Source organism: Ipomoea nil, unplaced genomic scaffold, assembly GCF_001879475.1.
Source record: "Ipomoea nil cultivar Tokyo-kokei standard unplaced genomic scaffold, Asagao_1.1 scaffold1936, whole genome shotgun sequence".
In the NCBI taxonomy this organism is placed as follows: Eukaryota; Viridiplantae; Streptophyta; class Magnoliopsida; order Solanales; family Convolvulaceae; genus Ipomoea; species Ipomoea nil.
The window spans coordinates 82,956-110,340 of record NW_017618364.1 but is presented as its reverse complement, the minus strand read 5'-3'; the positions used below and the strand labels follow the sequence as shown (position 1 = coordinate 110,340).

Here is a 27,385-nt window from a genome sequence, read left to right as displayed (position 1 = left end):
CAATTGATGAATTTGAATGTAAAAATTTTTACATTGGAGAAATATAAAGACAATATAACTAATAAAATTATTTCTCTTAATTAATTTATTAATAATGAATAATTTTTTTTTAATAAAGACATTGTAGGGACAATGTAGCAAATATAATCAATTGGCGAATTTGAATGTAATGGATTTTTATATTGGAGAAAAATAAAGACAATATAACTAATAAATTATTTCTCTTATTTAATTTATTGATAATGAATAATTTTTTTGAATAAAGACATTGTAGACACATAATTCTAAATTAAAGAAATGCATATATATTATTTTTTGTTGTAGCTACTAAATTATTATTTAATTTAATAAGAGTAAAATAGAGTACTAATTATGCCAACTTTGATTGTGATGAAGTTCGAACTTAAGACCTTTCTTATTAAAATCAATGAGTAAGTTAACGGTAAACTAACAGAAATTAACGGAAAAGATAATATTTAACGGAAAAGTTAACAGATAATCATATTCATTAAGGATAAACTAGGAAATCTTAAGGAAAAAATAAAATCTGATCAATCTGAGCCATTTATTTGACTAAAAAATTTGACCGTCATTTTTTCTCCCTATTATAGGCCTAACTCTCTTGGGCTCTAATAGATGTAATATTTTGAGTATTTATTTGCGTTATTTAAATTTAATAAATAATATAATTATTGAATATGTGTTACTATCCGTGTCATACTAGTGAATAGTAAAGGCCAAGATTTTCTTTCTATCAAATTTCTTCACATTGAAAAAAAATTAAAATATTCATGCACCAAAATCAATTCAAACCATGTGACGACATACCTTCTAGTACAAATATGTTCTATTATTTTTTTTTTCTTTTTTTTTTTGAATGCTACTAGCTCTATTACATTGTAGTATCTGTTCATATACTTTCTCAACCTACTGAAACACAAAGAGCTAATAATAGCTCCACTGAGGCTCGAACTCACAACCTTCCAAATGGAAGTCCAACCCGGGTATCATTGGACCACATAGTTCTATTATTTAAATGAAATTCTTTTAAAATTTTAATTAGTATCCATAGAATTGAATACACAACATTATAATTATATATCTTTCTTTCTCAATATTATCATATTCTATTCCTATTTTCAATTTCACCCTTATTTTATATTCACTACCTAGCTACCTCTAGTCACCAACTATCACTATAAAATGATGGCTTAGGTCCATGCATGGCTACCACAAAAACTCAAAACCATAATGGATTCCCCTCTACAATGGCTTTTAGCAGCTTTCGCTACCATTTTTCTACTTGCCACTTTTCTCCGCAACAAAAAGGCGGCAAGACGCGGGAAGGGCCGCCGGAAGCTACCGGAGCCCAGCTTTGCATGGCCGATAATCGGGAATTTCCACCTCCTCGCGGCCAATGACCGGCTGCCGCACAAAGTTTTGGGCGACATGGCGGACAAATACGGGCCAATATTCGGATTGAGGTTGTGCGCGCATCGAGTATTCGTTGTGAGCGACTCGCGGATAGCGAAAGAGTGTCTCACCGTCAACGACAGAGCGCTGGCCGGCCGGCCAAAGGCCATAGCTTCCGAGCACATAGGCTACAACTACGCCGACATCGCGCTGTGCCCGCCCAACCTGTTCTGGCGCGACGTCCGCAAGGTGGTGGTGCTGGAGCTGCTGTCCAGCCGCCGCCTGGAGGCGCTCCGGCGGGTGCGGGAGTCGGGGGTGAAAAGATTCACCCAAGAAATCTACCGGAGATGGGCGACGGAGAAGAAGAAGAAGAACGATTGTTTTTCCGGCGAAGTAATAAAGCTGGACATGTCGGAGTGGTTCGGGAGATTAATCATCGGCGTGATGTTGCAGATAATGTTCGGGCATCGGTACGAGGATGTCGGGAGCTCGGTGGCGGCGACGTTGAGGAGAAACTTTGAGCTGTTGGGGTTGTCGGTTGTGGGTGATTTTCTGCCATGGCTGAGATGGTTGGACATAGGAGGGTACGAGAAAGCCATTAAGGAGAACACTAAGGAAATGGACGATGTGGTGGACTGTTGGCTGCAACAACATAGCAGGAAACGAAACACCAAACCCAAAGAGGAACAAGACTTCATGGATGCATTGATTTCTCATTATGATAGTGATAAAGAAATTCCAAATGGTTATGACGCAGATACAGCTATCAAAGCCACTTGCACGGTATGTATCTTGCAAATTTTTTATCTGCCAGGCAACCTTAACCAAGTTAGTCAGATCAAACTGTTGACTTAGTAATCACAATATTACATACTCTAAGCTGGAGTGGCCTATTAACATTCTTGGTTTGAGTAGTCAGCTATGGACAACCTAGGCTGATTTACTTTCTTGTGGCCCTTTGCAGGCTAGGGTCACAAGACATGTTTTATCTAGTTTGAACTAATCAGGCTATAGATAATCTAAGCTGATTTACCTCATTGTGATCCGATTCTTTGCCTACTAAGGTCACAAGCTAAGGTGGGACAGTGCACACCCAGATAATGGTTGCGGGTTTATCTTGTCAATCAAGAAAAAGAAAAAGATTAATTCACCTGATTTTTTATATGTCCCATTCATACGGAATAATACCAATGACCATAATCCCAGATATCCTTTAAATGGAGAGACTAAGTTAAATTTGACTTTAAGTCAGGACTAGAATTTGACTTTTACACAAAAAAGAAAAGAAAAGAAAGAAAGTGTGAACTCGCAATTGTATTTGGAACTCACTTTTCCACTCCTCTATGTTGTTTTAAGCAATAGTAATTTTAGTTTACTACACTCACACTAATAAATTGGTATGACACATTAGTCTTAGCTTGCTTAACTATATAGATTTTGACAAATGATAATAATGTAAGTATGTGTGAAAATTTATTATTAGGATGTTTAATCTTTTATAACAACACAGTTACGGCACTCATGTTAGATTAAATATATACTACAAAACAAGTATTTGCTTCTATCATATTGGAATGTGTATATCGTTAATTATGTGAAACTTTTTAGGGTTGAAATTGCAATTAAGAGTTCATGACACTTAGCTTAATAGTTATTTTAAGAAGACAATATTATTGTATTCAAGTTGAATTAACCAATCAATTATCTAAATTTAATGGACATTTTGTTAGATAATAAATTTAGTCTAACATGAACTGTAGTAACGAGTAACCTGTCTCGTAGTAGCGGAAGTTTTAGGATCGCCCGAATATCCCCAGCCATAGTCGTTGGTATTGCCACGAGATGGTAAACCTGTCGAATAAAGGTTAGTGTACGTTTTTGTCTACCACTTCTCTCCCGAATACGTGATGGTGCGTGTCTTGAACTTGAGAGCTGTGGGAGGACTCTTTTTCTTAGAAGCCTACATGCCATCAACATATGCAGATATTCAGTTAAAGCTTAACTGAATATCCTGAGTTGCATAACAGATTAAGTCACTAATTGACTCAATCTCCTACTTGCACCACAGCCACCCAATAATACAATATATTATAATATATTGTATTTAGGGAAAATACTTACATTCTCCCACTTTGTGCAAGTACTGGTACAACCTTCATTAAAGAACAAAATACAAGAACCATAGTAATACGTCATCTACTGATCAAGTGAGTAATATCTACTATGATCACATGCATTTAAATTCTCTAACTTAGGTTCTTTATGAACAAACCCTACGTTTATTCTTAGTCCCTTAATGGATGTTTCTCAAAATATATTATGTGCACAACTGAAGGAAGAAACCATCCAAATTCACTGTATGATCTCCAAAATCTTAGAAGCATGCCTTAAGTAGAGATATCTTAATGTTAGCATAATGCTAACTATATTCTATGACTTGTTTATAAGTTAACATAAACACTACCTCTAACGGCTAAGAGCTTGGAGTTGACACGTCTGTCACTCCCACTCATTAAGATAGCCCAAAACATAGTCAAGTCACAGAAACATTCCAATAACCACCATAACTTCCCAAATAATCTCAAGGTCCACCTCGAAATTAATTGAACATTACGAGTCTTATTATGTCTTACAAAATTGTTTTGAGCCTTACAAACCAAAATGGCCCAGGATCAATTTTGAAGAAACTAAAGACTCTATAATTGCTAAAGAATTTATTAATTGGCAATGCACCACAAGTTAAATGCTTTCGATCTAATAAATTCATTAATATTGTTACAACATTTTCATAAATATGTTGTACAACCAAACGTTCAATGAAATGAACTTATGAATTATAAGAACAAAAACTAAATTAATACTTGTGGAAACTTTTGGACTTATTGCTAGACGCACAATCCAATTTGGAATGTATGAGAACAACTAAATCCATCAGCTTTAGTGGAGTATCTTAATGATCTGTGGAGTATCTTAATGATCTTTCCTAAATGATCACTCCCACTGATTAAGATATTCTTTAGCCAAATTAATGATATAACACTCATAATTGATTTGACCAACTAAATAATGAAGATATAATTCTCCACCATTAGTTGGGCATACTAAATAATCAATATTTGGTTTCAATTATAGTCCAACTAAAGAAATAATTAATGAGGACATGATTCTCCACCATAGTTGGACATACTAAAATAATAAAATACGCCTTCCAAAACCAAGTTGGAATTCGGCTCAGAAGATATATTTTATTATTGGAATTCATAAGAGGTATATCATACCACGCAACATACTATAGTTAGTCCAAATAACCAAGTAAGCTTCGTGAAAAATAATTAATAAAAGGTGTATCTAAATTTTGGAAAGTAACTAAATACATGCTTTGCCAATGCAAACCATGAAACTTAGAATTATATATAATTGAACTAAATTTATAAATTCTAAGAAATTGGGATAAAATTATAATCTAATGGGTTGATGAATTTATTGACATAAAACTTGCCTGTGGGCTAAAGTTTTAATTCTATTAAATTCAATTAAACACTTATGATAGTATTTTATCTCAATTACTAAATAGTCAGAAGAATCTAGTGACATAAAACTTGCCTATGGGCTAAAGTTCACTCAATTAGATCCAACTGAAATTTTATGATGAAACAATTAGCAAATGAGTTGAAGAATCAAGTGACATAAAACTTGCCTGTGTGCTAAAGTTTTAATTCAATTAGATTCATTACAACCATTATGACAAAAAACTTAAGAGATCATGTTCCTTATCTTAATCCCTGTGGGCAAATTAAGATATATGACCTAAAGCTTACATCATAAAATTAAGCTTCATGATAGAGGTGAAAATTACTCATAAAGTAAGTAAAATTCTTTATTCTTATCATTACTGATAAAACTACTAAACTATATTCCGATACATAATTGCATGTGGGCTAAATTATGATCATAGTTCAATATTTCATCCTAATTAATCATACAAATATAACGAAATTGCATGTGGGCTAAATTCCATCATATTATATACAATTAATCACAATTGATATGTCTAAAAATTTATGTGACCCTAACAACTCAATATATAATTTTAACTGATTAAGGATGCTGTGGCTACTCCCCAACTAATTAAAATTATAAGATCACTAGACATTTATCAATTTTTTTTTATGTGACCCAACAACTCAATATATAATTTTAACTGATTAAGGATGCTGTGGCTACTCCCCAACTAATTAAAATTATAGGATCACTAGGCATTTATCATTGCCATCTTTATGTGATTTGAACTTTAGACAATTTTTAGTAAATTAAAGATGTTGTGGCTACTCTTTAATTAATCTAGAAATTGTAATCACTTGGCAAAAGGGGAAGTTAAAGCCTAACAAACGAATTAAACCAACACACGATAGACAATTATTAGGTATAATCCCAGGAAAGTTGGTCGAGACGAAGCTCGGTTAAATACCAACTCCTTAGACAGAGTAGCGTCGCAAGGGGACTAGTAGCAACAAGGCTTTTAAGCCAGGGCCATAGAACTAGTATTCCTCCCCAAGAAACTTCCCTAAGTCATGTGTTCTCATGATTGAAGTAAAATCGTTTGGGAGATTTATACAATTGTAGATTCACTTATGGATAAGGCTTTAAATTGATGAACTAAATTAACGGACTAAACGTGCTTAAATTCAGGCACTACCGCAGTTAATTTTATGCATAACGTTCAACTTAATAAGGAACTAAATCCATTCTCAAACTATGCTTTCTAAAGGCATAATAAATCGCATAATCTAAAATAAAATATTATGCTTAGAACAGATATGCATAAAAATAAATAATAAACTCATATATTCCAAATAAATTGCATAACTGAAAACAATTTTAATATGAGCAATAACCTCAAGTATACAATTAATATTCAAAACAAGTATGACTTCTAACCAAAAGAATTCCAAAATTTGAATAATAATATAACAGATATATACTTTGAAAGGTTAAAAACTAGCCCACGTGAAAATGTTTTAATTGCATAAAATCAAATTTGTGAGAAACAGGCTGAATTCACAAATATCAAGCCATAGTATATATTTATTCGTAAATAAAAATCTCACAAATTCTAATTGCATAATTAAACTTAATATTATGCACTTAATGTGATTGAATGCATAAAACAATTTAAAGAGTATGAAAAACACCAAATGTGTATTCAATTATTCATACTTAACTAAATGTGAGCAATGACATCTAAAATCATAATTCAAATGCTAAATAAATTATGTGATGGATGTACAATAATGACAATAGTCATTTGCCTAGAAAATATGTTTTTCCAAAATTCTGAATTGATTAAAAAAAAACCACTCTCCAAAACTCAATTAATAGTATTATTAATGGCATAAAATTACAAATAAACCAAAAAAGCAATAAATAGCTATAATAATATTATTATGCTAATTTAGAGACTAAATATGGAAAACAATAGTTAAAACTGTTAGCCTTTAAAACATTTTTGGATATAACTTTAAAATGAAATAAAACTTAAGTCCGAAAATGAATGTCACATAAATCAATTTGGAAACAATGCATGACTGAATACCATAAAAATAATGTTATCATTAATTAAAATATTAATAGTAATAAAGAACATTATAATCACCATTTAACATTTTAATAATGATAATCATGATAATACATATCTTAATGTTTCCATATTCTTTAGGATAAAATGTGACTAGTTCAAAATGGTTAACAGCTATAACAGTAGTTACCAATAATAATAAACTGTAAACTGTAATTAATGATTTACGTACCGTAATGATTCAAACCGCATCTATCAATAGCACTAACCTCAATAGCGAAGAAAGCCTCCAAAATCTCTCATCTTCACGGAGAGTTTAGTTGAATCGCCCAATGGTACGTAACAGTTTAATGGTAACACTTAATTACCATTATTAATAATAATTGAAAAATGAAGTGACATGAGTAATCTTACCAATGTACCAAATATAGTAGATTACCATGAATGAATAATTATTATGAAAGATAATAAATGAGATTAGCCCCTAAATTTAATAACATTAATTAATAATGTAAATTAATAATAATTACAATAAATGTAAAACTATAATTAAGGGATGCTAAATACTAATCTCAATTTACCACATGATAATTAATCAAGACTGTAATGAGTCGGAGACTAAAATTAAGGTATAACCAAATTACCTATAATGTAAAGGCAACATAACTATGTACATTGCTTACCATTAAGAAAATAGAATATTATTGTTAAGGCCCTGAAAACTATTAATAGATTAAAAACATAATTAACTTAAATAATAGTTATAATTCTTAATGGCCAAAACAATAATTATAAGTCTTAATGACTTCAAATGGTAATTGTAATCCTTAAACCCTTAATGACTCAAAATCACGCAACGACAATAATTATAACACTAAATTGCTTAAGTCGGGACCAAGAACCTTTATGGCCCAAGTTAATTATAACATGAATGATAAATGTTCTGATATGGAAATAGATCCAAACATTATATTATCACCAACGATAAATACCGTTATCAAAAATACGGTAGTTAGTAATAATTAAACCTTAATAAACATGTTATAATCAAATAAAAGTGCTACAATTATTATTAAAATATCAATCAAAGAGGTGGAATCCATACTTTAATGACCCATATAGGTCCTAAATAGCTTGTTCAAAATAGGTTTTAAAGTCCAAAGTAAAAAATTAGGACTAAAGTATGCTCAAAATTAAATGAGAAACCAACAAGCTGACTTAATAGGCTATATTGTTCAAAATTAGCCTAAGGATCCAAAATTGAATGATATTAATATGGAAGCTATGAGTTAATAGTATGCTATATCCAATCTTAATATATGCTTTTCTAAATGTATACTTATAATAAAATAATTTATGAATATACAAAGCATGTTTGGATTTTGCATATTAATATATTATTAACTCTTAAATCCGAGAGAAAGTGCTCCGCAATTTTCATTTGTTTTTCCGATCGTGGTTCCAATCGAGATTCCGATCGTGATCAACGATCTGCTCTGCAATAGTGGCTATCTCTCTTGAACGTGGATCAGGAGAGTGTTCTCCCTAGATTTCTAGGGCCGTATATATATTGTGTTCGTGTCCTGCTCCAATGGCGATTATAATCTTGCTGATATTCACTGCACTCCTATCATCAACAAATCTTTCCACTACGTCGATCATTATGGCTTCACGTTCGCTGGAAGAACAATGTGCGGCGTTGAAATTAGTAGAGGAGGAAACGGGTGGCCTGGCAGCGCCGGAGATGCCGGTTTTGCCCGATTCAGAGATTCACCATAATCTGGTGGGGCGTTTCCTCACAGATCGGCAGATCAAGGCTGAGCACATGCAACAGGTGTTGGCATCGGTGTGGAGGCCATTCATGGGCATGTTCGCGGTCACCTTGGCCGACGATTTATTTTTGTTCCAGTTTCCGCATCCCAGAGACATGCAGCGCGTGATCGATGATGGACCGTGGTCCTTCGACAATCAACTTTTGGTCTGTGAGCAGGTTCCGCTGGGCATCAGGCCTGAGGATGTCACTCTGAATTCTGTTTCATTCTGGGTCCAGCTGCACGGGCTACCGGCGATGTATGCTTCGTCGGAATTTATTCAAAAAATAGGTGACTACATTGGCTCTTTTGTTGCGCTTGATCCGCTTAATTTCGGCGGGAATTGGCAGAGCTTTTACCGAATCAGAGTGCGCCTTGACGTGTCGAATCCCCTGAAACGACGGATGAAGCTGCTCCGCCGCGATGGAGAGACCCAATGGATCATATTCCGATATGAAAAATTGGGGACGTTCTGTTACTGCTGTGGTCACCTTGGGCACTCGGACAAGTTTTGTAAGATCGCGTATGAACAGGGAATCCTACCGGACGCCTTCCCGTTCGGAGCTTGGTTGCGTGCAGGGCCTCGCCGGCAGGTGAAACCAATCGGGGCTCGCTGGTTGTTGTCGACAGCAGCAACTCCAGTGGCGCCTAACGCTACTAACGAATCCGGCTTATCGCCGGGTGCACTGTTGGCCATGGAGGAAACTCTCGCGGTCCATGGTGATCTGAAGAAGCGGAGGGAGGATGGTGGTCCAGGCGACGGAATGAACGCAGAGGACGTGCAGATGTCGGAGACATCGCGTATTTCGAAGGCGGGTCTGGTGGACCAGGCTCGCCCAGAGCAATGAGTCTCCTGAGCTGGAACTACCGGGGTTTGGGTGGCACCCGGACAGTTCAAGAGTTACTGGGCATGGTGTCCAGACGGCGACCCAATCTCGTCTTCTTAATGGAGACAAAAGCTTCGAATCAAAAGTTGAAGAGGTTCGTGTGAAACTGGGTTTTGAGGGAGTCTTGTGTGTGGAACGAATAGGCAGAGGAAGAGGTCTCGCGTTGTTCTGGCGAGACTCGGATGTGGTAAATCTTTTATCTTACTCTTGTAACCATATCGATGTGGAAGTGTCCATTCCGGGGAAACCCAAATGGAGGCTAACGTGTTTCTATGGGGAACCAGATCGGGCAGATCGACACATCACTTGGGAATTGTTACGACAGTTAAAGGAAAAATCCCCGCTTCCGTGGTTGGTAGCGGGTGATTTTAATGATATTTCTTGTTTATCAGAAAAGAGGGGCCTGCACTCTCATCCAACTGCATTGATCGAAGGTTTCAATGATACTTTGGCGGATTGTCAGTTACATGATTTGGGAATGACTGGGGGCAGATTTACATGGGTGAAGGGCCGTGGAACTGAAGCATGGGTGGAGGAACGGTTGGATAGGGCGGTGGCAAACATGGACTGGTTGGAGCTGCACGGCGAGGCGGTGGTCAGTTGTATTTACACACTTGAATCGGACCATCATGCTCTGTTTGTTGAGTTAGATCCGGCACTGGTCCGCACTACTGCACGCACTTTCATATTCGAGTCCGCTTGGATTTTGGAGGAGGGTTGTGCGAAGGTTGTCAAAGACGCTTGGCGTTTGTCGATGGGCCAGAACTTCCAGGAGCGACTTGCTGTTTGTAGCGCTCACCTTGGCCGTTGGGGAGGTGAACATTTCCGGCAGTTTGGCAATAAATTGAAATCGCTCCGCCAGGTACTGGAGCGCTTGAAGGAAGACCGATCACCTGCTGGGGTGGAGGGTTTTCAGGAAGCTGAAAGGGATTTGCATAAATTTATGCGGGAAGAGGAAATTTTCTGGAAGCAAAGATCAAAACAGTTATGGCTAAAACACGGGGATGCCAACACTAAATATTTCCATAACGCCGCTACCTATCGGCGTAGACGAAACACGCTCACCCGAGTCAAGGACCAGCATGGAACATGGGTGGATGGGATGGACATGAACACGGAAATTATCAGGTACTTTGATCACATTTTCTGTTCTGGGCCGAGCAATCCTGAACTCTTTAGTCATGTCCGGCAACGCGTAACATCTGCGATGAATAGCACGTTGTTACAGCCGTACACGGTTAAAGATGTCAAGACTGCCCTTTTTGATATGGCTCCTGAGAAAGCGCCGGGGCCAGATGGCTTGTCCCCGGCTTTCTTTCAGCATTTCTGGCCGGTGCTGGGTCATGAAATGGCAATGTTCATCATCCGGTGCGCGGAAACGCGAGTCTTCCCCGCGGGGTTAAACGAGTCAAATATCGTTTTAATTCCGAAGAAAAAGACCCCGGAAAAAGTTTCGGATTTACGCCCTATTGCTCTGTGCAATGTGGTGTACAAAGTGCTTGCTAAAATGCTAGCTAACAGGCTAAAAGGGGTGTTGGAACATGTCGTGTCTCAGTCGCAGAGTGCTTTTGTACCCGCAAGGCTGCTAACTGATAACATAATTGTGGCCGGTGAAATTGGCCATTTTCTTCGGAGAAAGACCAGTGGGGCTATGGGTTGGGCGGCGCTAAAATTAGACATGGCCAAAGCGTACGACCGCATGGAATGGCCGTTTTTGGAGGGAATGCTACGGGCTTTGGGTTTTGCCGGGGAGTGGGTGGATCTATTGATGGTTTGTGTCTCAACGGTGAATTATGTTGTCCTGGTGAATGGGACATCAGTGGGGCATGTCTGTCCCACTCGTGGCATAAGACAGGGCGACCCGTTGTCCCCTTATCTTTTCATCCTATGTGCGGAAGGGCTTTCAATTTTATTACAACAGGCAAAGGCCCGGGGTGATATACACGGAGTGAGGGTAGCCCGGGGTGCCCCGGCTATCACTCATCTTTTTTTCGCTGACGACAGTTTGTTATTTTTCAGGGCAACCCATCACGAAGCTGCAAAAGTCAAGTCATGTCTAGACTTTTATAGCTTGGCCTCGGGACAGCTCATTAATTATGATAAGTCCAGTGCGGTCTTTAGTGCCAACACCAGTGCAGATAGCCGAAAGATGGTCACGGATTGTGTGGGAGTTCGGACCGCTACGGATCTAGGTCGCTATTTGGGCCTCCCCTCTGTTCTGGGACGCAACAAGACTGCTTGTTTTCGCTACATTGAGGATAATATCCGGACACGTATTGGTCTGTGGACACACAAATTCTTGTCCCGTGCAGGAAAAGAAATACTTCTGAAGAGCATAGCACAAGCGCTCCCTATTTTTACAATGTCGATTTATTTGCTGCCTGTGCGTGTTTGTGACACTCTGGAGAAGGCTTTTAACAGATTCTGGTGGGGGGGCGGTGGTACGGGATCTCGGGGAATACACTGGTTGAGCTGGGCTCGTATGTGTAAGCCAAAAGCGGATGGTGGTCTCGGCTTCAAACGACTACATGAATTCAATTTGGCGCTACTAGCTAAGCAAGGCTGGCGGCTATTAATCTATCCTGATTCTTTGGTTGGTAGGTTGCTCAAAGCAAAATACTACCCAAAATCAGATTTCATGGACGCCCAAGTCGGGGGGAACCCGAGCTACATCTGGCGTAGCATTATGGCGGGGCAGAAGGTGTTACAGTTGGGTCTAGCACGGCGTATTGGAGATGGCCTGGATACGGACATTTGGGGTTGGAACTGGTTAGCTGATGCTGCAAAAGGGCCTTTGACCACCCCTTGCTTGACGCCAAGGTTCATGGTTTACTGGACGCCCGGGGGAATTGGGACGTGCAGATTCTCCGAGACATTTTCCATGTGGAGGATGTGACGCGAATCATTGCAACACCAGTTTGCCCTTTATATAAGGACTCCTGGAGATGGGTCGGTGATGTACGAGGACAGTATACTGCGAGGCACGGTTACCATCTACTCATGGGCGGCGGTAGCCGCCAAGTGGACAATGAGACCTTCCAGGCGTGGAAACAGCTATGGTCCCTGTCAATACCACCAAAAGTAAAGAACCTGTTATGGCGATGTGCAAAGGGTGTTCTTCCGGTGCGAGATAATCTGCGGCTGAAGCGAGTGTGGATTGGGGGGGGGGGGGGGCTGTCCGTTGTGTGGTTTTCCGACAGAGACAGCAGAACACCTACTGGGCGACTGCGTGTTTGCGCGGCATTTGTGGGCGGACGATAACGTGATGCAGGGACAACAATTGGCTGCTTTCATGAACACTGTTATTGGCAATCAATCCTCGAACTCGGCAATAAAGCTTGCGGCCATTTTCTGGACTGTGTGGTTGGCTCGAAATGATGCAGTGTGGCACAACCGTTCGCCAACGAAGGAGATGCTGAGTCGACAGGTGAACACTCATTGCCAAACTTGGGAAGCCACGTATTCTCCAGCATCACGCTGCTCTGCAGGCGGGCTAGAGCACACGACAGCGTGGACTCCTCCACCTTTGCATGCAATCAAATGTAACGTTGACGCGGCTGTTTTTTCGGGCGGGGCGAGCTACGGTGCGGTCATGCGTGACCATGATGGTCGCTTCGTAGCAGCGAAGAGTGGTTGGTTTGATGGTGTAACGGATCCGTTTCTGGCAGAGGTTTTAGCGGCCAAGGAAGCACTGACTTGGCTGAAGGACTATGATCGTAGAGTTTATTTTCTTGAATCTGATTGCCTTAATTTTTGTAATGCTTTTCATTCCCGTTGTGTTGATTTTTCGTATGTAGGTCTTTATGTAAAGCAATGCTTATCGATTGCTAATGATGTTGGGACCGTCTCTGTGGCCCACATCAAAAGGACAGCGAACCGTGTCGCTCACGAGCTTGCTCGGGCAACCGTTTCAGATTCTGTCTCGGGTGTGTGGGTGTCTACCCCGCCGCTCTGTATTGTCAATTTTCTGAGCTGTTAATGAAAGTTCTTGCGTTTGTTTCAAAAAAAAAAAAAAAAACTCTTAAATCCTAAATAAATTGCAATAATTCAGGCAATTTAACATGCACCTTAATATTAAATTAAAATTCAAGTAGCAAATTTAGTACTTAATATTTGCTCAAAATTGAATAATAATTTAATTGTGAATATAATACCAAAATTGAGAGAAAACTAAAAGGCATTAATACAACTCTCAATATTAAATTAGAATTCAAATAGCAAATCAAAACTTAATATTTTGCTCAAAATGAATAATAATTTAATTGTGACAAGAATTACTATAATGACAATAATTCAATCACAAATAATGTCACAATTAATCTGAACTCAATTTGAAATTTTTAATGCCAAAATTAAGGAATAACTAAAGGACATTATTATTTCAAAACAAGCAATTACCTTGTAATTTACTATTTGCCAAAAATAATTTACAATATTAATTAAGGTAAATATTAATATGGCAATATTAAATCCTAATGTAGTTACCATTTACCAAAATTAATATGTAATTATTAAATATAAGGCAAATATTAAATATGGTAAATAAAAGGATAATTGCATGTAAATAGGAGGCGTACCAGTCGTGCATCCATCTTCTCCGCAGCTCTCTGTTCCGTCGATCACGCTCGGAAGACGCCGCCCGAAGCTTGAGGAACAGCGTTCGGAACCAGCGCCACTGAAGGGGAGAAAACAGAGATGGCCAGAAAACCAGCGCAACATCCGGCCGTTGTCTTCATCACATGAGGAGCCACTGCCTCCATCTTCATCGCAAAGCCATCATCGTCGACGGCCTTAACGAGAGGAGAACGCGAAGGAGGAGAGGAAGCAGCGACGGTTCGCCGGAAATCCCATCTGGTCTCGCTTGTCGCATCGCTGCAACGCCGTCGCCCGCAACTAAAAACGCGGACACCACCACCGAACCTCGGCGTTGTTCACCATGGAAACCGGCGACCGTCATGGCTCACAGCAGGGTCCTCCCAGCGGCAAATCTCACAGCGGAGAACCAAAGCCATAGCCCCACCGTTCCGGCGAACCTCCAATCGTCGGAGTCATCACCCATGATCCAGTCGCCACCATCGCGAGTCCACGGTGCTGACAAACCAAAAAACAACAAAACCAAGCAGTACATATCTCCCAAAACAATATATACTGTTTACCGAATGTTGATTTCCAGACTAACCAACAAGAACAAATATATTTTTCAAAATATATATTTGTTACTAATTAATCAACCAGGCAAAGATTTGATAGGGCTCTGATACCAAATGTTAGATAATAAATTTAGTCTAACATGAACTGTAGTAACGAGTAACCTGTCTTGTAGTAGCGAAAGCTTTAGAATCGCCCGAATATCCCTAGCCATAGTCGTTGGTATTGCCACGAGATGGTAAACCTGTCGAATAAAGGTTAGTGTACGTTTTTGTCTACCACTTCTCTCCCGAATACGTGATGGTGCGTGTCCTGAACTCGGGAGCTGTGGGAGGACTCTTTTTCTTTGAAGCCTACATGCCATCAACATATGCAGACTGAATATTCTGAGTTGCATAACAGATTAAGTCACTAATTAATTGACTCAATCTCCTACTTGCACCACAACCACCTAATAATACAATATATTATAATATATTGTATTTAGGGAAAATACTTACACATTTATGTTGTTCTTATGACAGGGTGTGCTGTCAGCAGCCATCGATACAACTACGACAACTTTAATATGGGCCCTCTCCTTAGTATTGAACAATGGTGATGTATTAGACAAGATCCGAAATGAGCTAGACAGCAATGTCGGGAGAGAAAGACATGTCAATGAGTCTGACCTAAACAACTTGACTTATATTCAAGCAGTTGTCAAAGAAACTTTACGATTATATCCACCAGGTCCTCTCTTAGTGCCGCACAAAGCTGTAGAAGATTGTGTGGTCGATGGTTACCACGTCTCGAAGGGTACACGATTACTTGTAAATGTGGCAAAGATCCAACGCGATCCAAAATTCTGGTCAGATCCTGACGCATTTAAGCTTGATAGATTCTTGACGGAGCAAAAAGAAGTCGAGGTTAAGGGTAATCATTTTGACCTGCTTCCATTTGGTAGTGGAAGAAGAATGTGTCCCGGAGTTTCTTTAGGGTTACAAAGTGTGGAACTAGGCTTGGCCAGTGTCATTCATGGCTTTGATATAAGGAGGAGTTTAGATGAGAAAATTGACATGACTGAGGCTGCTGGCCTATCAGTTACTAAGGCAACTCCATTAGAAGCTCTCCTCACCCCACGCCTTCCTTTGCATCTCTATTCTTGACTTCTATTTCATTTCCTTTTAGTTTTGAATAAAAAAAATAAACTGAAAGATAATCTTTTACCATTGGCATTTTGGGTTTCAATAAGATTATTGTATCTTTGAGAGAAGTTATCTTAAAATATATTGAACTGGTGTCTATCTTGAGTTTGGTTATAATATAATGTTTGTTGTTTGTATTACTGGAGTATATATAATTTGAGAGCAAAATGATTTACATATGAATTTTATGGGATTTTTCTCTAACTAAATTTATAAAAGTTTTGATTTCATATGTTTTAATTTGTTACAATATGTTTGAACTAAAATAATTGAAGCAGCAATATATATTTTGAAGGTAAATTAAACCACGTCATATCATTAAATAATTAAGATGTTGAAGACATACAGAAACTGAATACATCCAGATCGATGAACCGGTTTGTGAACTTGCAACCCTAGCAAGAGAGTAGGCTAACAAATTTGGTGATCGAAAAATATAATGAAAGAACATCAATTGAAAGTGTCTTGCTAATATCTGACATCCCTTTTTTTTTTTTTGGATACATTGGAGGGGCAAGGCCCCCATTATCTAATTCTACGAGTTCGAGCACCTCCTGAATCGGCCAAAAGAAGATCCATGATGCAGTCCGGCGGTTCTTCAAGTATAGAAGTCCCTGGACTAGTGTTTTGTCCCATATTAGCGAGTCTGTCTGCACATTGGTTGCCTTCCCTGAAGGTGTGGACAACTTTAACCTTTCTCAAATTAGCCATTAAGTACATGCATTCTGCCACCATGGGGGAGTCTGTCTACATTCTTGCTAATATCTGACATCCCTTGATAATACTTCATATATAGCTTGCATAAGACAGATCTCGGGATGGAGAAACAACACTATATTTAATTATATATTAAAAAATGTTATAATTTCATTCATAATGGGAATGTAGTTTTTGTTTGTGTATGTTCTTTGCATATATATAATTTGAACTATGTTTTGACAATACTAATTAGTAAGTTAGTAGCATGTAATTTTTTTAATTTAAAATCAATAATATTATTTTGTATTACGAATTTATGATGACTAATGGTTTTGTATTTCAAACATACAATAATTTAAGGTGTAAATAACTGTAGGTATATAAAAATGCATTTGGAACACTGAATTTAAAGAAGTCTAATTGACTGTTAAACAACATAAAGACTCTGTTTGGTAAATAGCTGTTAGCTGATAGCTGTTAGAGAGGGCAATTTATATCCTGCATCAGGGCGCGCATTGCATTGTGCGCCCTGATGCAAAATGATGTCGTTTCAGATTTATTTTTATTTTTTTTTGAAATTTCGCTACCCTATGTTGGTGGTTAATTTTCTTTTTAAAAAAAAATCTCATGTTCAAAAATGTACATAATTTTATATTAGAATACACATAATTGTATACATGAATGTACATAATTGTATAACAAAATACACATACATTTTTTTAAAAAAAGATAATACATATAATCTAACATAATACATAATATACATAAACTTTTAACATAATAAACATCAACTCTTAACATAATACACATTTTGGATGTACATAATTGTATAAAAAAAGATGTACATGATTGTATAAAAAATGTACATAATTGTATAAAAAATATACATAATTGTATATATAATATACATAATTGTATAAAAAAAATACACATAATCACGTCAACTCCCTACATAACTTACCAAAACGACGTCGTTTTGGGAGGCGCGGGGCGCACAGTGCTACGCGCGCCGTGGTGCAGGGTATAACGATTGGTTAGAGGGTATAACTAGTTGATAATATTAGCTTATTGTAGAAAAGTGTTTGGTAAATTAGCTGTTAGCTGTTGGTATAATTTCTTAAAATTATTTGAAAAAGTTATTTTGAACAGCTTTTTGAATTTTAATATTTTGGAATAAAATTACAAAAAGCTTATTAACCAAACACTTATATTGATTTTTTAACCTAGTCAAACAGCTAATAGCAATCAAATAAATCAAAATTGATTGATAAGCTAACTATTTTACCAAACCGGGCTAAAATTGTGCAATTATACTAAATAGCGAATTACTTGTATATTAAGCACGGATATATCATTTTGCTTACCTAGATATTTATGTGACATTTTTTTTAATTTTTAATTTTATTTAGTATGTCCATTGTACATGTCAGCCATTCGCTCTTTATTTGTCAATAAAATTAGTGTTAGAAACAAAGATTCCGATGATGCCAATAAAATTGGTCAACAAATTTTTTCTTATAGTTTGCGGACGCAAAAAAAAAAAAAAAGAAAAAAAAAACTGTTTTTAAAGTGCATTTTGTCTCTTCTTGTAGTTTGCGGACGGTTACAAAAAAAAAAAAAAAAAAAAAAAAAAAAAAAAAAAAAAGAGATTTATTTAATGCATATATAAAAATAATAACTATGGATTTCTCTTTTCGCTCAAAAATTATAGGATTTTTGTAAAATACTGCCACAAAAATGTTACGTGTTACGAACAAATATGTAAATTGAAAGATTTGGCTGTGGGTAATATAAGGCTGAAATGTTGAATGGATCTAATGCTGGGCTCATTGGGTTGATTGCAAATTTGCAATCAAATGAGGGCAAAGTATTGTGTGGATGGTCCACACAATGTTACGTAGAACATAACAAAAAGTATATTTTTAATATACTAAATGTACATTATTTTTGTACTGAATGTACATTATACAATATAATGTACACTCATAATAAAAATAATGTACATCCCCTGAATATAATGTACATTATTTTTGTACTGAATATACATTATTTTTATACTGAATGTACATTATTTTACAATAGACAAATATGATCTACACAACTTGTGTGGACCATGGTCCATACAATAATGATTGATCAAATGAGCAAGGCTATCCTTATCCCAGCAATTTCTCTCACTTTTTAAAATGGGTCTCACTTACACATCATCAAATTTATAAATTATCTACTATTTATTCTACATCCATACAATATTCTCTCACTTTCTAAAATGAGCCCACTTTCATATTATATTATAAATATAATAATAAAATAACAAAAAGTAGAAAGAGAAGTCAAAAGGCTGCCATGCGTGGCAGCCTTTTGTAGGCTTGAAAGCTTGTTATTCTTGCAAGCTTTCAAGCCATGTAGGATTAAAAATTAAAGCAAAATAAAAATAAAAATTCCACATCATTTTACACATCACTTTGCAATTGATCCACTTTTTGGGATAAGGCTAACCCCATCCCAGTCACTTTCTCTCACTTTCTAAAATTGGTCACACTTCCACATCACCCAATTTACAAATCATTTACTATTCACACTATATCCCTACAATTTCAACCAACTTTCTAAAGTGGGCCCCAATATCACATCACTTAAAAAAATTAATATCTTTTTCTCAATAAATATTATTTTCTCTTCTTTATATATTAATTTATGTATATCAATATATAAATTACATTAAATACTAAAAATAATAAAAATGACCTCAAATCAAAAAACATATGGAGTATTTTTTTAAAATAAATTACTTTGAAATATTAAAAATAGATATACGGAAAATTTAAAAACGTAATTTTTAAAAATAATTTAAAAATTTATTCGTACTATATATATAACCGAATGCAAGTTATATTATAAATTTTGTTTAAATCTAAAATAATTCGTGTTATTAATTTGAATTACGATTTAAATTGTAAAACTAAACCTCAAATGAACCTTACAAATTCGAACTAACTGAAATCACTACAATTAAGCCAAGTACAAATTTGAATACATCGAAATAACTAAAATTAAACAAATTACAAATCCGAAGACACTGAAATCATTAAAAGTTAAGAAACTACAACTAACCGATTCCACTGAAAGCAAATACATTTATTCATTTATTTCATCTCCACCAAACCGATTCTATATCTCCTCGATCAAGTCTTCTTGTAGTCGATGGTTTGTTGGCCTATTGCGAATCCTTGCATGAATTCGAATATAATCCTCATTTCTAATGAAGTGGCCAGGACTATTTTCAGGTATAGATACATTACAATTCACACTTTCATTCGTATAATTAAAATCAATAGCATATGAGTCTCGCTCATCCTCTACAATCATATTGTGAATGATTATACATGCTCTCATAATTTGTCCAAGTGTTTCTTTGGAACCCATTCGTGCCGGGTTAGAAATGATAGCAAATCGTGCTTTGAGCACCCCAAAGGCTCTTTCTATATCTTTTCTTGCACCTTCTTGTTTCTTTGCAAATAATTTATGTTTTGCACTTTGAGGTAAGGGGATTGACTTCACAAAGGTTGCCCAACTTGGATATATTCCATCTGCCAAGTAATAGCCCAAATTGTAATGGTTACCATTAACAACGTAATTTACCTGAGGTGCTTTACCTTCCAAGACCTCGTGGAAGATTGGGGATCGGTCCAACACATTGATATCATTTAATGTACCTGCGAGACCAAAGAAAGCATGCCATATCCACAGATCTGCAGAAGCAACAACTTCAAGTATAATGGTTGGATAGCCGTGATCTCCTCTAACATATTGTCCATGCCAGGCGGTTGGACAATTTCTCCATTCCCAGTGCATGCAATCGATACTCCATAGCATACCTGGGAAGCCCCTTTGTTCTCCAATTTGCATTAGCCTTTGTACGTCTACAACAGTTGGCCTTCTCAGGTACTCTTCCCCAAACACACCATTGATAGCTTGAACAAATCTCTTCATACACATAATTGCAGTCGTCTCACCCATTCGTATATACTCATCAACAGCATCTGCAGAACTCCCATATGCTAACATACGCATTGCTGCAGTACACTTCTGTAGCGGCGAAAAGCTCCTTCTACCGGTAGAATCTATAGTGCTTTGAAAATATTGGTCATAATTTGTAACACCTTCAACTATGCGAAGAAATAAGTTTCTTCGCATTCGAAACCTTTGCCAAAATAAATCGTCGGTGTACGTTGGGCTATTAGAGAAGTAGTCATTATATAATCGTTGATCTGCTTCTTCACGATTTCTCTCAATGACCTGTCTTGGCCTTCTTCTACGCTGAGAGGATGCAGCCTCATTTTCTATAGCTTCTCGTCGTAGGTTTAGTAGGTTCGATAGAGTATCATCCATGAACCACTGTATGATATTTTGCTCAGAAAGAGGATTATCTGGGTCTTGGGATGAAGAAGAAGACGAGTCAGAGAAGGGTGAGTTTTCAAAATTTTGGGTAGAAAATTCCGAATAAAATGAATTAGAATCACCAATTGAGTTCCACTCATCCATCTCATAAAGAGTAATGAGATTGGGAGAAGAAGAAAGAATAATGAGATTTAGTAAAATGAGTAATAGAATCAATTCAAGTAACAATAAATATATATATATATATTTTGTAGACACACATATATTTATATATTCTCTACACAAATTTCATTCAAAAAATGATTATATTCTTTACACAAATTTCTTACACAAAATGATTATATTCTCTACACAAATTTCTTACAAAAAATGATTATATTCTCTACACAAATTTCTTACAAAAAATGATTATATTCCCTATCCAAATTTATTACAAATGTGTGTGTGTCATCATTTTGAATATGACATTTTGGTAGGGAATATCATCATTTGTTAAAGAAAATTTGGATAGGGAATATCATCATTTTGCATATGACATTTAAGTAAGGAATATCATCATTTTTTGTAAGAGAATATCATCATTTTGCATATGACATTTAAGTAAGGAATATCATCATTTTTTGTAAGAGAATATCATCATTTTGAATATGACATTTTGGTTTGGAATATCATCATTTTTTGTAGGAAATTTTGGGGAGAGAATATCATTTTTTTTGTAAGAAATTTTTGAATCATCCTACCTATAAATAATGGATCATTCTTGCCATGCATATCACTTCATCCATCCTTTGCCTTCTTCTATTCCGAAATATTGTAACACCTTCAAATGGATCCTTCACATCCTCCACCCAATCCATTTTTTAAGTTCACACTACTTTCACATAATGATACTAATGAAGCCAATCAAAGCCCACAACCCCCAATCTATCCATCTTCCTTTCTTCACGGAATGAGCAATGTCAATTATCAACAATTACCTAGTTTGTATCAAGGTGTTCCACCACCCTATCATCCATCATATTCCATTTTTACTCCAATGTCTACCCCCACTGGGTTTACTCATCCTACTCCTGCAACAAATATACCTTTGCCAGAATTTCCTGAGTACTCCACTCAAGAAATGCCAACACCTCAAGAAACACGACCCGCAAGCATATTGAAAAGTCGATGGACAAATAAGGATGACATGTTGTTATGTAGCGCATGGCTCAACATTAGTAAAGATAGTGCAGTTGGAAATGATCAAAGTGGTAATAGCTTTTGGAATCGAATTGTAGAATTTTACAATCAGTACCGAAGACAACCTGAGCAAGCAAGAAGAAACAAACAGGCATTGCTGAATCGTTGGGGGAAGATAAATCATTCAGTTTCAAAATTCGTCGACTATTATGAACAAATTTTGAATCGGAGGGAAAGTGGCTTAAATGAAGCTGATAAAAGAAATAGGGCCATGCAATTATATAACGAGATTGAGAAAGAAAATTTTATATTTTTGCATGCTTGGGAAGTGCTAAGGAATGAAGAGAAATGGTGTAGCCAAGCTGGGAGGGGCATTGATGTTCACTTGACCGGGGGTCCAAAGCGAACAAAAAATACGGAGTCAGGTAAATTCACATCATCATCATCAAATACATTTTCACAATCAAGTGAGACACCGTGTGTGGGAGTGCCTAGCCCTCGTCCCTTGGGAAGGGACGCTTCTAAGGCGAAAGGAAAAAGAAAGCAATCACCAACACAGTCAACGGTATCAGAAAGTTATGGCGAGCAAGTTGAAAAGCAAATGACCGTGGAGATGGAAAAAGTAAATCTTATGAAACAATATATGAAGCGACAAGAAGAGAGGTTGCAACAACAACAACAAAAGGATAAAAATAGGTTTCTCATTGAGCTTATGCAACTAGATACATCAACTATGAATGAAATGCAAAAACAGTTGTACGATAAGCAAATGAAGAAGTTATTAGATGACTAAGTATGAAGAAATTAATTTGTATGCATTGTATTTAGAAATCAATGAAAATTAATGTACTTTTTTAATATATTATTTCATTAAAATAAATTAAATAATATTAAACATTTATATTAATTAATTAATAACAAAATAAAAATCATTAACCAAAACTATATATATATATATATATATATATATATATATATATATAATATATATTTAAAAGAAATAACCAAACAAAAAAAACAAAAACAAAATCAAAAAAATAAAAACAAAAATATATGTATATAAAAGTAACAAAAAAAAAAATCAAAACCAAAAGTTCCGAAAAAAAAAAAGGTGTCACGTCGGCAGCTTTTGCTGCAAAAGGCAGCAAAAGCTGCCAACAACAAGCTTGCTGCAGATGCAAGCTTGCTAAGTGACATGGCATATTAAAATAAATGAAAATTGCTAAAAACATGCCACATCATCATTTAGAAATAGGAGATAATTGCTGGGTTGGGGACAACCTAAGGACAGCCTAATAGGCTACTATAATTGATATTGTTTATTCCTAATCGGGTTTATGCTATTGGGCTTTAGTGTTTTAATTGTAATGGTGATATTGATCGCAAATTATGCTGTGCAACCGAATGCACCATGCGCATGGTGCATTCGATGCAAAACGACGTCGTTTTGGTTAAAAAACGCGCGTCCCACTTAAAGAAGAATCAGGTTCGATTCCCGGCAATAGCATTTTTATATATCCATAAATTCATAACTATATATCCATAAATTCATAACTATATATCCACAAATTCATAACTATATATCCACAGTGAATGAATGAAGTAAAAAAATCCACAATGAATGAACTAAATATCCACAGTGAATGAATGAAGTAAATATCTACAATGAATGAACTAAATATCCACAATGAATGAACTAAATATCCATAAATTCATAACTATATATCCACAGTGAATGAATGAAGTAAATATCTACAATGAATGAACTAAATATCCACAATGAATGAACTAAATATCCATAAATTCATAACTATATATCCATAAATTCATAACTATATATCCAGAAATTCATAACTATATATCCACAATAATGCTATTGCCGAGAATCGAACATGAATTTTTTTTTTTTAAGTGGGACGCGCGTTTTTAGTCAAAACGACGTCGTTTTGCATTCTATGCACCATGCGCATGGTGCATTCGGTTGCACATCATAACTATTGGATATTGATATAGTCATTGGCCAATCGTTTTGCCGCAAATTATGCAGTGGACTCGTGTCCACAATGTATTGTGGACACGAGTCCAAAACGACGTCATTTTCAGGAAAAACGCGTCATTTTAGTTTAAAAAAAAAAAATTGATTTTGTCTCGCCGTTAACGACGTTATTCGTTTGTGCCATTATGAATGTACAGTTATGGAATTATGGATGTTCAGTTATGGAATTATGAATGTAAGTTATAAAATTATGAACACAGAGCTCTGACATTATGAACTTACAATTATGAACATATAGTGATAAAATTATGAACATAGAGCTCTAAAATTGTGAACATCGAGCTTTGAAAATTATGATTTTACAGTTATTGAATTATGAATGTACAGTTACGGAATTATGAATGTACAGTTATGCAATTATGAATGTACAGTTATGGAATTATGAATGTAAGTTATAAAATTATGAACACAGAGCTCTGACATTATGAACTTACAATTATGAACATATAGTGATAAAATTATGAACATAGAGCTCTAAAATTGTGAACATCGAGCTTTGAAAATTATGATTTTACAGTTATTGAATTATGAATGTACAGTTACGGAATTATGAATGTACAGTTATGCAATTATGAATGTACAGTTATGGAATTATGAATGTAAGTTATAAAATTATGAACACAGAGCTCTGACATTATGAACTTACAATTATGAACATATAGTGATAAAATTATGAACATAGAGCTCTAAAATTGTGAACATCGAGCTTTGAAAATTATGATTTTACAATTATTGAATTATGAATGTACAGTTACGGAATTATGAATGTACAGTTATGCAATTATGAATGTACAGTTATGGAATTATGAATGTAAGTTATAAAATTATGAACACAGAGCTCTGACATTATGAACTTACAATTATGAACATATAGTGATAAAATTATGAACATAGATCTCTAAAATTGTGAACATCGAGCTTTGAAAATTATGATTTTACAGTTATTGAATTATGAATATACAGTTACTGAATTATGAATGTACAGTTATGCAATTATGAATGTACAGTTATGCAATTATGAATGTACAGTTATGAAATTATGAACACAGAGCTCTGACATTATGAACTTACAATATGAACATATAGTGATAAAATTATGAACATAGAGCTCTAAAATTGTGAACATAGAGCTTCGAAAATTATGAAGTTACAGTTATTGAATTATGAATGTACAGTTACGAAATTATGAATGTACAGTTACGGAAGTATGAATGTACAGTTATGGAATTATGAACATAGAGCTTTGACATTATTAACTTACAATTATGAACATATAGTAATAAAATTATGAACATATACTCCTATAACGAAGCGGTCTGAAATTTAAAATAAAAAAAATAAAAAATAAAAATAAATAAAAAAAAGAAGAAGATAACAGTGCCTAACGGCACTGTTGTCGTTTTGCTGTGAACACGTGCTCACCATGCATGGTGTGCACGAATCTATATGACTATATCCATAATTTCTATACTGTAGATCCATAATTTCTAGACTCCCGGTGAGCTAAAATTTAAACTTTAGATTCATAATTTCTAAAATCGTAGGATCCATAATTTAAATACAGTAGATCCATAATTTCTATATTGCATAGATTTGTGAAAACATGGTTCAACAATTGGAATCTAAAGTATAAATTTTAGTTCACCGAGATTCTAGAAATTATGGATCTATAGTATAGAAATTATGGATACAGATTCGTGCGCACCATGTGCATGGTGGGCACGTGCTCACATCATAATTTGCCGTCATTGGCATAGCCTTAACATAGGCAATCATTATCGAGTTGACCGTGTGTGGTCCACAAAGCTATAAAGTGCATTATTTTAACTCGTAAAATATATTATTCTAACACATAAAGTACATTATCTTACTCCAAAAATTACATTCTAACACATAAAATACATTATTTTAACACATAAAGTATATTACTCTAACTTATAAAATACATTATCTTATCCTAGAAGATTCAAATAGGCCATCGAACTGCACACGATAATGCAATTAGGCCACTGAACCTAAAAAACCCACAATTAGGTCCCTAAACTAACCAAATTCATGCAATTCTTCCAATTTGCAGGTTTCCAACAGGTCATCCCAAATTAAATTATTTTTTAAAAAATAAATTTTACAAATAATTATTTAAAATTGAAATTAAAAAAAAAAAAAAAACAGATCTTCCGGCCGGTTTCTTCGTCTCCATAGCCGGAGACAAAGAATTTCTTCGTCTCCGTCCATGGAGACGAAGAAACTCTTCCTATCCGGCCATGGAGACGAAGAAACCAGCCGGAGACGGTTTCTTTGTCTCCGGTCGGAAGTTTTTTTTTTTTTTTTTGTTTTTTTAAAAATTAATTTTAAATAATTATTTTTTAAAATTTATTTTAAGATGACCTGTTGGAAACCTGCAAATTGGAAGAATTGCATGAATTTGGTTAGTTTAGGGACCTAGTTGTTGGTTTTTTAGGTTCAGTGGCCTAATTGCATTATCGTGTGCAGTTTGATGACCTATTTGACCCTTATTCATTTGACATACAAGCGGGTAGAGCATGAATTTTTTATGCTTATGTCATTATGTGGATGGACCTGAGCGCGTAAATGGCTATTTGCTCAAAATAGAAATTTCCATAACTGTTTTTAATTTTGGAATTAATTACTATTTTGGCCCCTCAATTGTCAATGTAGTCCTTAATTTTTAATTTCAACCAATCTGATCATCGAATTGTTTAAAATTTCGTCAATTAAACCCTTACAGGGGCCAAAATGAGGATTTCCACATTTTTAAAAATTCGCCCCCCTAAAAGGGTTTAATTAAGAAATTTTAAACTATTCGATAATCAAATTAGTTGAAATTGAAAACTAAGAACTATATTGACAATTGAGATATAATTAAGGGACTAAAATAGAGATTTCCCTTATTTGTATGCATATGTGGATTCTTGGGCCGTTCTAAGTAGTAGCATTTGGTCTATCGTTATACCGTGCACCCTGCCCTAAACGACGTCGTTTTTATGTGTATTATGTTAAGAGTTTAT

At 35.6% G+C, this 27,385-nt stretch overlaps 3 protein-coding genes across 3 annotated transcripts; 2 read left to right on the top strand and 1 right to left on the bottom strand.

The window, feature by feature from the left end:
* Nucleotides 1-1,226: 1,226 nt before the first annotated feature.
* On the top strand, nucleotides 1,227-16,124 carry LOC109146628 (cytochrome P450 CYP82D47-like). Its single transcript, XM_019294283.1, has 2 exons — nucleotides 1,227-2,196; nucleotides 15,359-16,124. Exons 1-2 carry the CDS (start codon nucleotides 1,252-1,254, stop codon nucleotides 15,980-15,982), a joined length of 1,569 nt encoding a protein of 522 aa, XP_019149828.1. The 5' UTR covers nucleotides 1,227-1,251; the 3' UTR covers nucleotides 15,983-16,124.
* Nucleotides 16,125-19,891: 3,767 nt separating this feature from the next.
* Nucleotides 19,892-21,265, bottom strand: LOC109146640 (putative nuclease HARBI1). The gene has a single exon (XM_019294295.1). It carries the CDS (start codon nucleotides 21,263-21,265, stop codon nucleotides 19,892-19,894), a length of 1,374 nt encoding a protein of 457 aa, XP_019149840.1.
* Nucleotides 21,266-21,947: 682 nt separating this feature from the next.
* On the top strand, nucleotides 21,948-23,093 carry LOC109146639 (glutathione S-transferase T2-like). Its single transcript, XM_019294294.1, has one exon. It carries the CDS (start codon nucleotides 21,948-21,950, stop codon nucleotides 23,091-23,093), a length of 1,146 nt encoding a protein of 381 aa, XP_019149839.1.
* The last annotated feature ends 4,292 nt before the right edge of the window (nucleotides 23,094-27,385 follow it).